Source organism: Entelurus aequoreus, linkage group LG07 (genome assembly GCF_033978785.1).
Source record: "Entelurus aequoreus isolate RoL-2023_Sb linkage group LG07, RoL_Eaeq_v1.1, whole genome shotgun sequence".
NCBI classification, from domain to species: Eukaryota; Metazoa; Chordata; class Actinopteri; order Syngnathiformes; family Syngnathidae; genus Entelurus; species Entelurus aequoreus.
Genome location: NC_084737.1, coordinates 18892264 through 18905729, shown reverse-complemented (window position 1 = coordinate 18905729; position 13466 = coordinate 18892264). Strand labels below are relative to the sequence as shown.

The 13466-nt window shown below is 36.7% G+C and overlaps 1 protein-coding gene across 1 annotated transcript in view; it reads left to right on the top strand.

The window, feature by feature from the left end:
• hspg2 (heparan sulfate proteoglycan 2) overlaps window positions 1-13466 on the top strand; it is a 337691-nt gene that overhangs the window by 98280 nt on the left and 225945 nt on the right. The window contains exon 4 of the mRNA XM_062052774.1: window positions 5723-5797. Within this exon, the coding sequence (XP_061908758.1) occupies window positions 5723-5797 (75 nt within the window). The remainder of the gene's footprint in view (window positions 1-5722; window positions 5798-13466) is intronic.

The window sequence follows — 13466 nt, the reverse complement described above, 5'->3', positions numbered from 1 at the left end:
CTGTGACCTAAGCTCAACATGTGGATCGTAACCTGGTGGATACTCTCGCAAAGTCACCTGACTTGAAAGGATTCAGTCAGGACTTGCATTCTTTAGGTCCACCACTTGGACAGACCTTTGTCCTCAGAAGGGTCAACGCTCCCTACATCCTGTGACCTAAGCCCAACATGTGGATCGTAACCTGGTGGATACTCTCGCAAAGTCACCTGACTTGAAAGGATTCAGTCAGGACTTGCATTCATTAGGTCCACCACTTGGACAAACCATTGTCCTTAGAAGGGTCAACGCTCCCTACATCCTGTGACCTAAGCCCAACATGTGGATCGTAACCTGGTGGATACTCTCGCAAAGTCACCTGACTTGAAAGGATTCAGTCAGGACTTGCATTCTTTAGGTCCACCACTTGGACAAACCATTGTCCTTAGAAGGGTCAACGCTCCCTACATCCTGTGACCTAAGCCCAACATGTGGATCGTAACCTGGTGGATACTCTCGCAAAGTCACCTGACTTGAAAGGATTCAGTCAGGACTTGCATTCTTTAGGTCCACCACTTGGACAAACCATTGTCCTTAGAAGGGTCAATGCTCCCAACATCCTGTGACCTAAGCTCAACATGTGGATCGTAACCTGGTGGATACTCTCGCAATGCCACTCGCCTTCCAAGGATTCGGTCAGGACTTGCATTCTTTAGGTCCGCCTTTTGGACAGACCATTGTCCTTAGAAGGGTCAACGCTCCCAACACCCTTTGTGTCATTGCTGTGACCTAAGCCCAACATGTGGATCGGAGCCTGGTGGATAGTCTCGCAATGTCGCCTGACTTCAAAGGATTCGCTCATTCTTTAGGTCCGCCTCTTAGACAAACCATTGTCCTCGTAGCTAATCATTGTTGCTCTGCTGTTTATCAAAGTAAAACAATCACAAAACAATCTGATCAGTGCTTTGCTTTCTACGGCTGTGGAAAAAAAATCTGGAAATTACTGCAAAGTTAGTGATATGCAATACCACTGAGTTTCTCACTGGTCTGATACCGAGTACAATTCAGGCTGGTATCGTTGATACCGATTCTATACCGAGACTTTGTGCCAATATACCTAACGTGTCTGCTAAAATTTTAAAGTGTGTATTGTCAAATAATAACATATGCATGTAGAAAAAAATAACAGTAAAAATTTAGGAAAAAAGAGCAAAACATTGGAATGTAATGAGAAAAAGCTGAACATTTTAAAATAATAACAACGTACTTATTCACCTATAATACAAAGTTGGGTCTTTAAATACATAAAAAGTCTGTTTTAAGCATTAAAAAATAAAAAATAAAAATAATAATAATATATATATATATATATATATATATATATATATATATATATATATATATATATATATATATATATATATATATATATATATATATATATATATAAACACGTTAGGTCAGGAAAAAACACAGAGGCTATTTCATCCTTACAAGCCTGTTTCGCAGCTTTCCCTGCTCTTCAGGGGATTTCTCCACTCTAGCCCGGTGTTGAGCACTGTGTAACGGATAAACCACAGTAACCTCGACTATATATATATATATATATATATATATATATACATATATTATATATATATATATATATATATATATATATATATATATACATATATTATATATATATATATATATATATATATATATATATATATATATATATATATATATATATATATATATATATATATATATATATATTATATCTATGCGCCTTATATATGAAAATAGACCTGAATAGACCCGCACATCTGCAGTGCCCTTATAATCGGGTGCGCCTTATATGTGAAAATAGACCCTCTCATCTTTGCAGTGGGCCTTATAATCTGGTGCGTCTTATATATGAAAATAGACCTGAATAGACCCGCTCATCTGCAGTGTGCCTTACAATCGGGTGCACCTTATATATGAAAATAGACCTGACTAGACCCGCTCAAGGGCAGTGCGCCTTATAATCGGGTGCGCCTTATATATGAAAATAGACCCACTCATTTGCAGTGCGCCTTATAATCTGGTGCGTCTTACATATGAAAATAGACCCGCTCATCTGCAGTGCGCCTTATGATCGGGTGCGCCTTATATATGAAAAGAGACCTGAATAGAGCTGCTCATCTGCAGTGTCTTGGTTCACGAGTCCTCAATCCGGATCATCTCCAATCCTCCACTAACTTCAGAGAAGGTGCGAGACACCGAGGCATGTACGCAGTAATGTCATGGAACTGCAATGCAATGACTGCCATGCGTGGATTGTAGATTTGCAGATTTAAAGGGGAACTGCACTTTTTGGGGGAATTCTGCCTGTGGTTCACAATCCTTATGAGAGACAAGAAGACACATTTTTTTTTGTTTTTCGGCATTCTAACATGTAAAAACCGTCTCGTTCTTGGTGGCTAGCAATCCAGTTAACGTTAGCAATCAATTCTACCTCTAAATCACTTTAAAAATACATTTATGTTCCGTAACCTGTATAATTTGTAATGCACAACACTGCGATATAACACCAATCTGTACTGAGTGAAAAACTTGAACAATCATATTACAGTGTCCGTAAAGTATTATTTCACGTTTTGTTAGTACGCAGCTAGCCAGACAGTGTATGTACTGTAGTTGCAATAACACACATGACGTGCTGCATGTATCATGATCAATATAAAGTGTGACTCACTCGATGGACAGTTTTTTGTTTGCTCCAGCTGGCCAGATATTTTTTTCTCCAGTTTATTTGGGTAAGCACTCCATTTATGTCAGAATAGCTTGGCTCCAAATTCCACATTTACAGTGTCAAAGTCACTTTCACCTCACTCTCTCAGCTTCCGTCTGCTCCAACGTCTCACTCTTCCTTCGTGCTCGCTTTTACAAGCAACCGTTCATCTTCAGTATATTCAGGTAAAAAAAAAATAAGGATGTGGATCCTAATTTGTCCAAAAATAGTCGTCTTCCTTGTTTGTTATCAAGTCTGCCGTGATTAGAAATTTCTTGTGTTTGTTTCCACATTTGTTGCCAGAATTTGGAAGTGCGTTGCTATAGAAATTGAAATAAATGCACCGAGGAATTAAGATACGGCAATGATTAAAATGACCAAAATAGGGTAAATATTGTACATATTACATATAGTTATGAAGGTTTCTGTTAGTACATTTCAAATATATATATATATATATATATATATATATATATATATATATATATATATATATATATATATATATATATATATATATATATATATATATATATATATATATATATACACTTGCAGTGTGTATATTGTACATATTACATATTGTTATGAAGGTGTCTGTTACTACATTATATATACTTGCAATGTGTATAGTCTACATATTACATATTGTTATGAAAGTGTCTGTTTCTACATTATATATATACTTGTAGTGTGTATATTGTACATATTACATATTGTTATGAAGGTCAATCAATCAATCAATCAATGTTTATTTATATAGCCCTAAATCACAAGTGTCTCAAAGGGCTGTACAAGCCACAACGACATCCTCGGTGTCGAGTGGGTCTGACATAATATTGTGAAAGTCCAACACATCAGCGAAAGTCCAGTCCATGGTGGAGCCAGCGGGAACCATCCCGAGCGGAGACGGGTCAGCAGTGTAGAGATGTCCCCATCTGATGGACAGGCTAGCGGTCCACCCCGGTGTCTGTTACTACATTATAGATATATTTATACTTGCAGTGTGTATATTTTACATATTACATAGTGTTATGGAGGTGTCTGTTACTACATTATATATATACTTGCAGTGTGTATATTGTACATATTACATATTGTTATGAAGGTGGCTGTTAGTACATGATACATATACTTGCAGTGTGTATATTGTACATATTACATATTGTTATGAAGGTGTCTGTTACTACATTATATATATATATATATATATATATATATATATATATATATATATATATATATATATATATATATATATATATATATATATATGCAGTGTGTATGTAAAACATATTAAGTATATTTATGAAGGTGTCTGTTCATACATTATATATATACTTGTAGTGTATATATTGTACATATTACATATTGTTATGAAGGTGTATGTTACTACATTAAATATATATACTTGTAGTGTGTATATTCTACATATTACCTATTGTTATGAAGGTGCCTGTTACTACATTATATATACTTGCAGTGTGTATATTGTACATATTACATATTGTTATGACGGTGTCTGTTACTACATTATATATACTTGCAATGTGTATATTCTACATATTACATATTGTTATGAAAGTGTCTGTTACTACATTATATATATACTTGTAGTGTGTATATTGTACATATTACATATTGTTATGAAGGTGTCTGTTACTACATTATAGATATATTTATACTTGCAGTGTGTATATTTTACATATTACATAGTGTTATGAAGGTGTCTGTTACTACATTATATATATACTTGCTGTGTGTATATTGTACATATTACATATTGTTATGAAGGTGTCTGTTACTACATTGTATATACTTGCAATGTGTATATTCTACATATTACATATTGTTATGAAAGTGTCTGTTACTACATTATATATATACTTGTAGTGTGTATATTGTACATATTACATATTGTTATGAAGGTGTCTGTTACTACATTATAGATATATTTATACTTGCAGTGTGTATATTTTACATATTACATAGTGTTATGAAGGTGTCTGTTACTACATTATATATATACTTGCTGTGTGTATATTGTACATATTACATATTGTTATGAAGGTGTCTGTTACTACATTATATATACTTGCAATGTGTATATTCTACATATTACATATTGTTATGAAGGTGTCTGTTACTACATTATATATATACTTGCTGTGTGTATATTGTACATATTACATATTGTTATGAAGGTGTCTGTTACTACATTATATACAGTATATATATATATATATATATATATATATATATATATATATATATATATATGCAGTGTGTATGTAAAACATATTAAATATTTTTATGAAGGTGTCTTTTAATACATTATATATATACTTGCAATGTGTATAAAAAACATATTAAGTATTTTTATGAAGGTGTCTGTTACTATATATATATATATATATATATATATATATATATATATATATATATATATATATATATATATATATATATATATACTTGTAGTGTGTACGTATATTGTACATATTACATATTGTTATGAAGGTGTCTGTTACTACATTATATATATACTTGCAGTGTGTATATTGTACATATGACACATTGTTATGAAGGTGTCTACAACAATGACTCCTATTTGCCGCATCTTCCAAATTTTTTTTATCATATTTGAAATCCTAAAAAAAAATGTGTCTTCTTGTTTCTCATAAAGATTGTGAACGATAGACAACATTTAAAAAAAAGCACAGTTCCATTTTAAGGAATATTTGGAGCGCTTTCTGAATCTTGATGTGTTTCCACCAGTGTCAGTCGTGAACCAGATCTCTGGGTGTTTCTCGGCTGAAATAATCCACACATTCTATCTTCTCTCCTTCCTAACTTCTGATGTCCACTAACTTCTCCGCACCTGCCTGGCTCCCTCCATCCTTCTCGCTTTTTCCCAACATGTCTGTCCGCCACGTCTTCTCCTTCTGTCTCCGGCTCCTTTGCTCCTCGCCTTGCTTCTCATAGACGGCTGGCAGGGGGGGTCTTCCTATGTGGTGAACATAAAGAACTCAGTCCAGCCCACCACCAGTCGATCCACAGGTAACGTCCTTCTGTTTGTCTCCTTCCTGGAATGGCCGTTTTCTAAAGACGTTCCAAGAAATATCACGACAGGGTGCATTTTTCACTCGCTTTTTGACGATGTCGGCGAGCAAAATGCAGAGACGGTAGGCGACGTGCAGGGGAAAATACGGACGGGTGAATCAAACAACTATTTAGCATGCAGAATGCACCAGGACTGGTAACACAAACAATGTGTCATTCTGACGACGCTGATTGCCGCCATTACGTGCTCTCGTTTCTCAAAACGCGCTGACATAACGCTCCCAGACAGCTAGCGCTTGCCACATTTGCCGTCACATGGACCACGCCGGTAGAGCGACCCTCCCGATTGGCAATCAGGGACAGGTGGGCCTCCTGATTGCCAGTGCGGTCGAGTCGCCGCAAGGCATGCCCGAACAGGAAGTGGATGACGGAAATAAGAGCACTGGGAAAGAAGTCGAACCAAAATTACAGACAACAATAAAAGTCCCTAAACTGAAAAAATAAAATAAAATAAGGGATGATGATAGAAATATTTTATGACTAATTATACTACTAATGATTACAATTTGGGGCGGCATGGCGTAGTGCAGGGGTGTCAAACGTACGGCCCGCGGGCCGGATAAGGCCCGCGAACAGGTTTTATCCGGCCCCCGGGATGAGTTTACTAAATATTAAAATGAGCCGAAATTTTTTGAATGAAAGAAACAGCTGTTCTAAAGGTGTCCACTAGATGTTGCAATAGAAATTGTCTGTATCTTTGTAAATTATGCTACATATGTAAAAATAAAAATAAAGTACACCAGTGCACCAGTCGAGGAAAATGAGTAAACTACATAGATAACATCCTGTAATTTGATTTTGATATAATTTTTTTTATCTTGATAGATTGAAAATGAACACCAATGAGTTGACTGTTGAAAATGATCACATAATTTATTCAGAAAGTATAAATAACAACAAATAAAGGTAGAATACTATTAACCGCAACATGTAAATGTAAAACCCCCCCAACAACATTATGATTTGTACATTTTCAGAATGTGCTTGTTCTATTTTTAAACAAAGAAAACAATCTGAAGTGGTCTTTATTTTTAAGTTATCCTGTCGTGATTTTACCAGTCCGGCCCACTTGGGAGTAGATTTTTCTCCATGTGGCCCCCGATCTAAAATGAGTTTGACACCCCTGGCGTAGTGGGTAGAGCGGCCGTGCCAGAAACCTGAGGGTTGCAGGTTCGCTCCCCGCCTCTTGACATCCAAATCGCTGCCGTTGTGTCCTTGGGCAGGACACTTCACCCTTTGCCCCCGGTGCCGCTCACACTGGTGAATGAATGATGATTGAATGATAGGTGGTGGTCGGAGGGGCCGTAGGCGCAAACTGGCAGCCTCGCTTCCGTCAGTCTACCCCAGGGCAGCTGTGGCTACAAATGTAGCTTACCACCACCAGGTGTGAATGAATGATGGGTTCCCACTTCTCTGTGAGCACTTTGAGTATCTGATAATAGAAAAGCGCGCTACAAAATATAATCCATTATTACAATAATAATAATAATAATAATAGGTACTAATGAATTAATACAGCTTAGTTTTGACACGTTACAAACAATGAACGCACACAAATATTCATAATTAGCGAAAAATATTTTTGATTAATATTAGTTAAGTTTCATTTAGCATGTGCAGCATCGACTCTTGTCAATTAGGTGTCATTTGCATAACTGACCATGGAAACCAACCCACCCGAAAACGGTGGATATAATTACTAATGAGGTATACAGTCCCATGTTGGGCATACTTTTTAATAAGGTACACTGTAATTAAAAAAACAACAACTTTAATTTGTGATTAATCGCAATTAATCAAAATGTGATTAATTGGAATTAAATATTTAATCATTTGACAGCCCGAGAATAAACACAATGCTTGCTTATTTTATGCACACGGCGTGAATATATAAATATTATACAATATATATTTGCAAATATTAAGTGTGAATTAGACCTGTCTAAAATCAGAATGTGCAGGTTTGATATTTTGTTTACTAGTCCAAAGCTATTTGGTCAATAAACACAAAACTGCCATTGTGACTATGATTATTATTAAAACGTTTAAAAACACACTTTTAATGTGTCAAATATAACTTTTAGAATGCATAAAAATAAACATAACGTAAGAAAAACATAACAGAATATTATGTCATGTTTTTCTTGTTTTATGTAAGGTAACATGAAAAAAAAAAACACAACACAAGCAAAAACATAACATAAGAAAAAAGTTTACATAAAAGAAAACATAACATGAGAAAAACATAAAATAATATAACTTGGGAAAAACCAAGCATTAAGGAAATGGTTTTGACATAAGAAAAAGCATACATTTTTTTAAATTTTTTTAAATTTATTTTTATTTTTAATCCAACTTTTTTTATTGGCATTTTCAAATACAGAAAAAAGTGCAAGTCGAAACAGTACAATTTTAAAGTCAGATAATTCTTCACACCCTTTCCCTTAAAACCCAAATCCCCACCCACCCTCCCACCCCACTCAGGTCACACCAACAAGGGACATATGGCACAATCATATAACAAGTAAGACGACAAAGACAGACATCCTCACATACACACACACACATACGAGGCCAGAGACAGACAAACAGGCTGAAAGGAGAGAAAGGGAAAAAATAAAATTAAAATAAAATAAAACAAAATTAAAATAAAATAATAATAATAAATAAAAGGGAGATTATTCCTCATCTGCGTCTGGGGATAAATCAAGAGAGTTGACATACAGCAAGAAAGGACTCCATGAGCTTTCAAACGCTTGAGCCGAGCCTTTTAGCGAAAACCTACGTTTTTCTAGTTTTAGATTGTAGAGAACCTCTCTAATCCAACGGCCGTGTGATGGGGGGCGAGCCAGCTTCCAATTAAACAAAATCAACCGCCTGGCCAGCAAGGTCGTAAAAGCAACAGCGCGTTTTAATGATACCGGGCACATGTTATCGGGGCATACGCCAAAAATGGCTGATAATGGGTTGGGGGGGAAAGTTTTGACCGTATGCTTTCCCGATCGTGTCAAAAATATCCTCCCAAAAGGAACATAGTTTAGAGCAGGACCAGAACATATGGACATGATCGGCCGGAGATTGTTTGCATCTATTCCCCTAGAGGGGGGGGTCCTCTCCAAGGTTTCTCATAGTCATTCACATTGACGTCCCACTGGGGTGAGTTTTCCTTGCCCGTATGTGGGCTCTGTACCGAGGATATCGTTGTGGCTTGTGCAGCCCTTTGAGACACTTGTGATTTAGGGCTATATAAATAAACATTGATTGATTGATTGATTGATTGATATTGCAGGTATTGCTAACAGTGGGGTAGATTTTGGATAGTTTTGAGTTAGTGTAATGAATTTTATGGATTACTTTACATCGGATGAGACTATGGCGGGCACATATTGAGGAGGAGTGAACCAGTTTCAGGGCAGAGTCCCAGTGTTGGTCGGATATGTTGGTATTAAGATCGCTCTCCCACGAGGCTCTTATCACTGATAGAGAGTTTGGAGCAACTGAACTTAAAGAGGTATATAACACAGAGATACATTTTTTATGATTAGGGCTCAAAGATAACAATGTATCTATAAGAGTTTCCGGAGGACGATTCGGAAAGTGTGGGAACTGTTTCTTTACGAAGTCCCTCGCCTGAAAAAAACGAAAAAGGTGGGAGTTCGGCAAGTCGTATTTGGAAGAGAGTTCAGTGAAGGATGAGAACACTCCGTCTGCATAGAGGTCTTTCACAGTGGTGATACCATGATCGTGCCAAGTCATGAATGCGGGGTCAGTACGGGAAGGTTTAAATCAGGGGTCACCAACCTTTTTGAAACCAAGAGCTACTTCTTGGGTACTGATTAATGCGAAGGGCTACCAGTTTGATACACACTTAAATAAATTGTCAGAAATAGCCAATTTGCTCAATTTACCTTTAACTCTGTTATTATTAATAATGAATGATATTTACACTTAATTGAACGGTTTAAAAGAGAAGAAAACACGAAAAAAATGACAATTACATTTTGAAACATAGTTTATCTTCAATTTCGACTCTTTAAAATTCAAAATTCAACCGAAAAAAAGAAGAGAAAAACTTCAAAAAAGAATCATTAGTAATTTTTCCTGATTAAGATTAATTTTAGAATTGTGATGACATGTTTTAAATAGGTTGAAATCCAATCTACACTTTGTTATAATATATAACAAATTGGACCAAGCTATATTTCTAACAAAGACAAATCATTATTTCTTCTAGATTTTGCAGAACAAAAATTTTAAAATAAATTCAAAAGACCTTGAAATAGGATTTAAATTTGATTCTACAGATTTTCGAGATTTGCCAGAATTTTTTTTTTTGAATTTTAATCATAATAAGTTTGAAGAAATATTTCACAAATATTCTTCATCGAAAAAACAGAAGCTAAAATGAAGAATTAAATTAAAATGTATTTGTTATTCTTTACAATAAAAAAATAAATGTACTTGAACATTGATTTAAATTGTCAGGAAAGAAGAGGAAGGAATTTAAAAGGTAAAAAGGTATATGTGTTTAAAAATCCTAAAATAATTTTTAAGGTTGTATTTTTTCTCTAAAATTGTCTTTCTGAAAGTTATGAGAAGCAAAGTAAAACAAATAATGAATTTATTTTAAAAAGTGAAGACCAAGTCTTTAAAATATTTTCTTGGATTTTCAAATTCTATTTGAGTTTTGTCTCTCTTAGAATTAAAAATGTCGGGCAAAGCGAGACCAGCTTGCTAGTAAATAAATACAATTTAAAAAATAGAGGCAGCTCACTGGTAAGTGCTGCTATTTGAGCTATTTTTAGAACAGGCCGGCGGGCTACTCATCTGGTCCTTACGGGCTACCTGGTGCCCGCGGGCACCGCGTTGGTGACCCCTGGTTTAAATAATTGTTTTTTAAGTAGCGGGGTCAATATAGATGGGCCCTGAAAACCCAAGTGTTTACGTAGCTGGTTCCATATTTTAATGGAGATCGATACGATGGTGTTTGCGCCTTCAAGTTTAAATGGGAAAGGGAGTGATGAGCATAAGCAAGAATGCAATGAGGAGTGTGGGATCGCCGTTTCGAGGGGTACCCAGCCTGGGAGGGTCTGAGAGCCTCCATCCATCCAGTATAGGAGTTTCTGTACGTTAGCCGCCCAATAGTATTGTCTAAAATTGGCGAGTGCAAGCCCTCCTTCAGATTTGGGGGATTGTAGGACCGACTTGCGGATTCGGGCCGATCCGGCCCCCCATAAAAATTTGGATATTGATTTGTCTAATTTATCGAAAAATTATTTAGTAATAAATATGGGGATACGTTGGAAAAAGGTAGAGGAATTTAGGCAGAGTGATCATCTTGATCAGATTGATCCGGCCAGCGAGAGATAGTGGTAAAACAGACCATCTTTTCAATTAGAGGTAAAAAATTTGCCCGGAGCATATCAGACATAGCCGGAGTAATAAGGATTCCCAAGTAATGAATCCCGTCATGTGCCCATTTGAATGCCGCTAAAGATCGTGGTAACTGTTTAGCTAAGGAATTAATCGGAAACAGCTCACTTTTTTGGTAGTTAAGTTTGTAACCCGAGTGTGTGCCAAACCGCTCCAGAATGTCAAATATTACCGGGAGCGAGCTAGCAGGGTCCGAGATGTACAAGAGCAGGTCATCCGCATAAAGCGAGACTTTGTGCAGCGTGTCCGACCGGGTGATACCTTTAAAGCCTGCCAGCCAAAGAGCAAGGGGTTCTATCGCAATAGCAAACAGTAATGGAGACAACGGGCAACCTTGTCTAGTGCCTCTTTTAAGAAAAATTGGGGCGGATAGTGTATTATTTGTACGTACCGAAGCTACTGGGGACGAGTACAAAAGTTTAACCCAGAGAATGAAATTATTAGCCTTTATTTAACCAGGTAAAATCCCATTGAGATCAAAGATCTCTTTTCCAAGGGAGACCTGGCCAAGAGGGCAGCAGCAAGGTTACATTAAAAACAGTAAACAAATACATAAAACATCACATTTACGACATTAAAACTTGCTCACATAACACATGTGCATACAGACAAGGTAGACTGCAGTCCTTTCACAGAAGCTTTAAACTCATTCAACGTAACAAGGGTTTGAAGTTTAATATTCGATTGTAGGTTATTCCAAGCCTTCGCTGCTGAAAACCTAAATGCTTTCTTGCCCAGTTCAGTTCTTACTTTGGGGACGACAAATTGCAGAACATTCATTGAACGAAGATTGTGACTTCCTTGTTTCTTTGTTAAAAGACAAGACAGATAAGATGGAGTGATACCCAGAATGGTTTTGTAGATGAAAACATACCAATGATTGAGGCGTCGAGCACATAAAGATGTCCAGTTAACCATTGAGTATAATACGCAATGGTGAGTAAGGGGAGCGCAGTTGGTGATAAATCTCAGTGCACCGTGGTACACACTATCCAGCTTGTGGAGACAACCAGCAGTAGCATTTATGTACAACACATCTCCATAGTCAATAACAGGTAAGAAGGTTGTTTCCACCAATTTCTGTTTCACAGTAAAAGAAAAGCAAGACTTGTTTCTATAATAAAATCCCAGTAAAAGTTTCCGTTTTTTTACAACATACTGAATGTGCTCCTTAAAACTCAAGTGGTCATCAATTAAAAATCCTAAATATTTAAAAGCACATACTAACATAATTTGTTGCCCATTTCTTGTTAAAATGTTCTCATTAAAACCAAACCGACCCATCACTTCAAATAGATATTCCCATTCAACCCTGTCAAAGGCTTTCTCCGCATCGAGGGATACTACCACCTCCGGGGTCGAGGGGTTTGGCGAATGGATAATGTTTAGGAGGCGCCGAGTGTTGTGTGAGGATTGCCGGCCTAGCATAAAACCTGTTTGATCCAACGAGATGATGGAAGGCATCACCCTTTGGAGCCGGAGAGCGAGAACCTTGGATAGAATTTTTAGATCTACATTTAAGAGCGAAATTGGTCTATAGCTGCTGCAAAGCAGGGGGTCTTTTTCTTTTTTTAGGATGAGAGAAATGGTGGCCCTCGATAAGGTTTCTGGGAGGCGATGCTGCAGAAAAGCTTCATTATATATGTCTCTTAGAGCCGGAGCAAGAACACTGGAGAAAGTTTTGTAATATTCTGCACTAAAGCCATCCGGGCCGGGTGACTTATTGCTCTGTAATGATTTGATGGCTTCTGTAATCTCAATGACACTAATGGGCTGGCCCAGGCCCCTCGCAGCCCCACATTCTATCTGGGGGAATGTTTTATGGCTAAACAGTTCATCTGAGGAAGGGGGGCAGTCTGAGGTATATAATGTTGTATAAAATGCAGCAAATGTTTCATTAATCTTAGCTGGATCAGTATGTAGTTCTCCTGTGTTAGAGCGAATAGACGTGATTAGTCTCGAAGATGCTTCCTCCCTGACCCGGTGGGCTAAGAGCTTTGTTTTTATTTTTTATTTTATTTTTTATTGACATCCAGCATCAGACATTCCTATCCATTACATCATATACACATACTGTACATCATATATCTATTGTCTGCCCTAAATGTCAAAATATTTTTTGTTTATATCCCAACCATACCACCCCCCACCCCAAAAAAGAAAGAAAACGCGT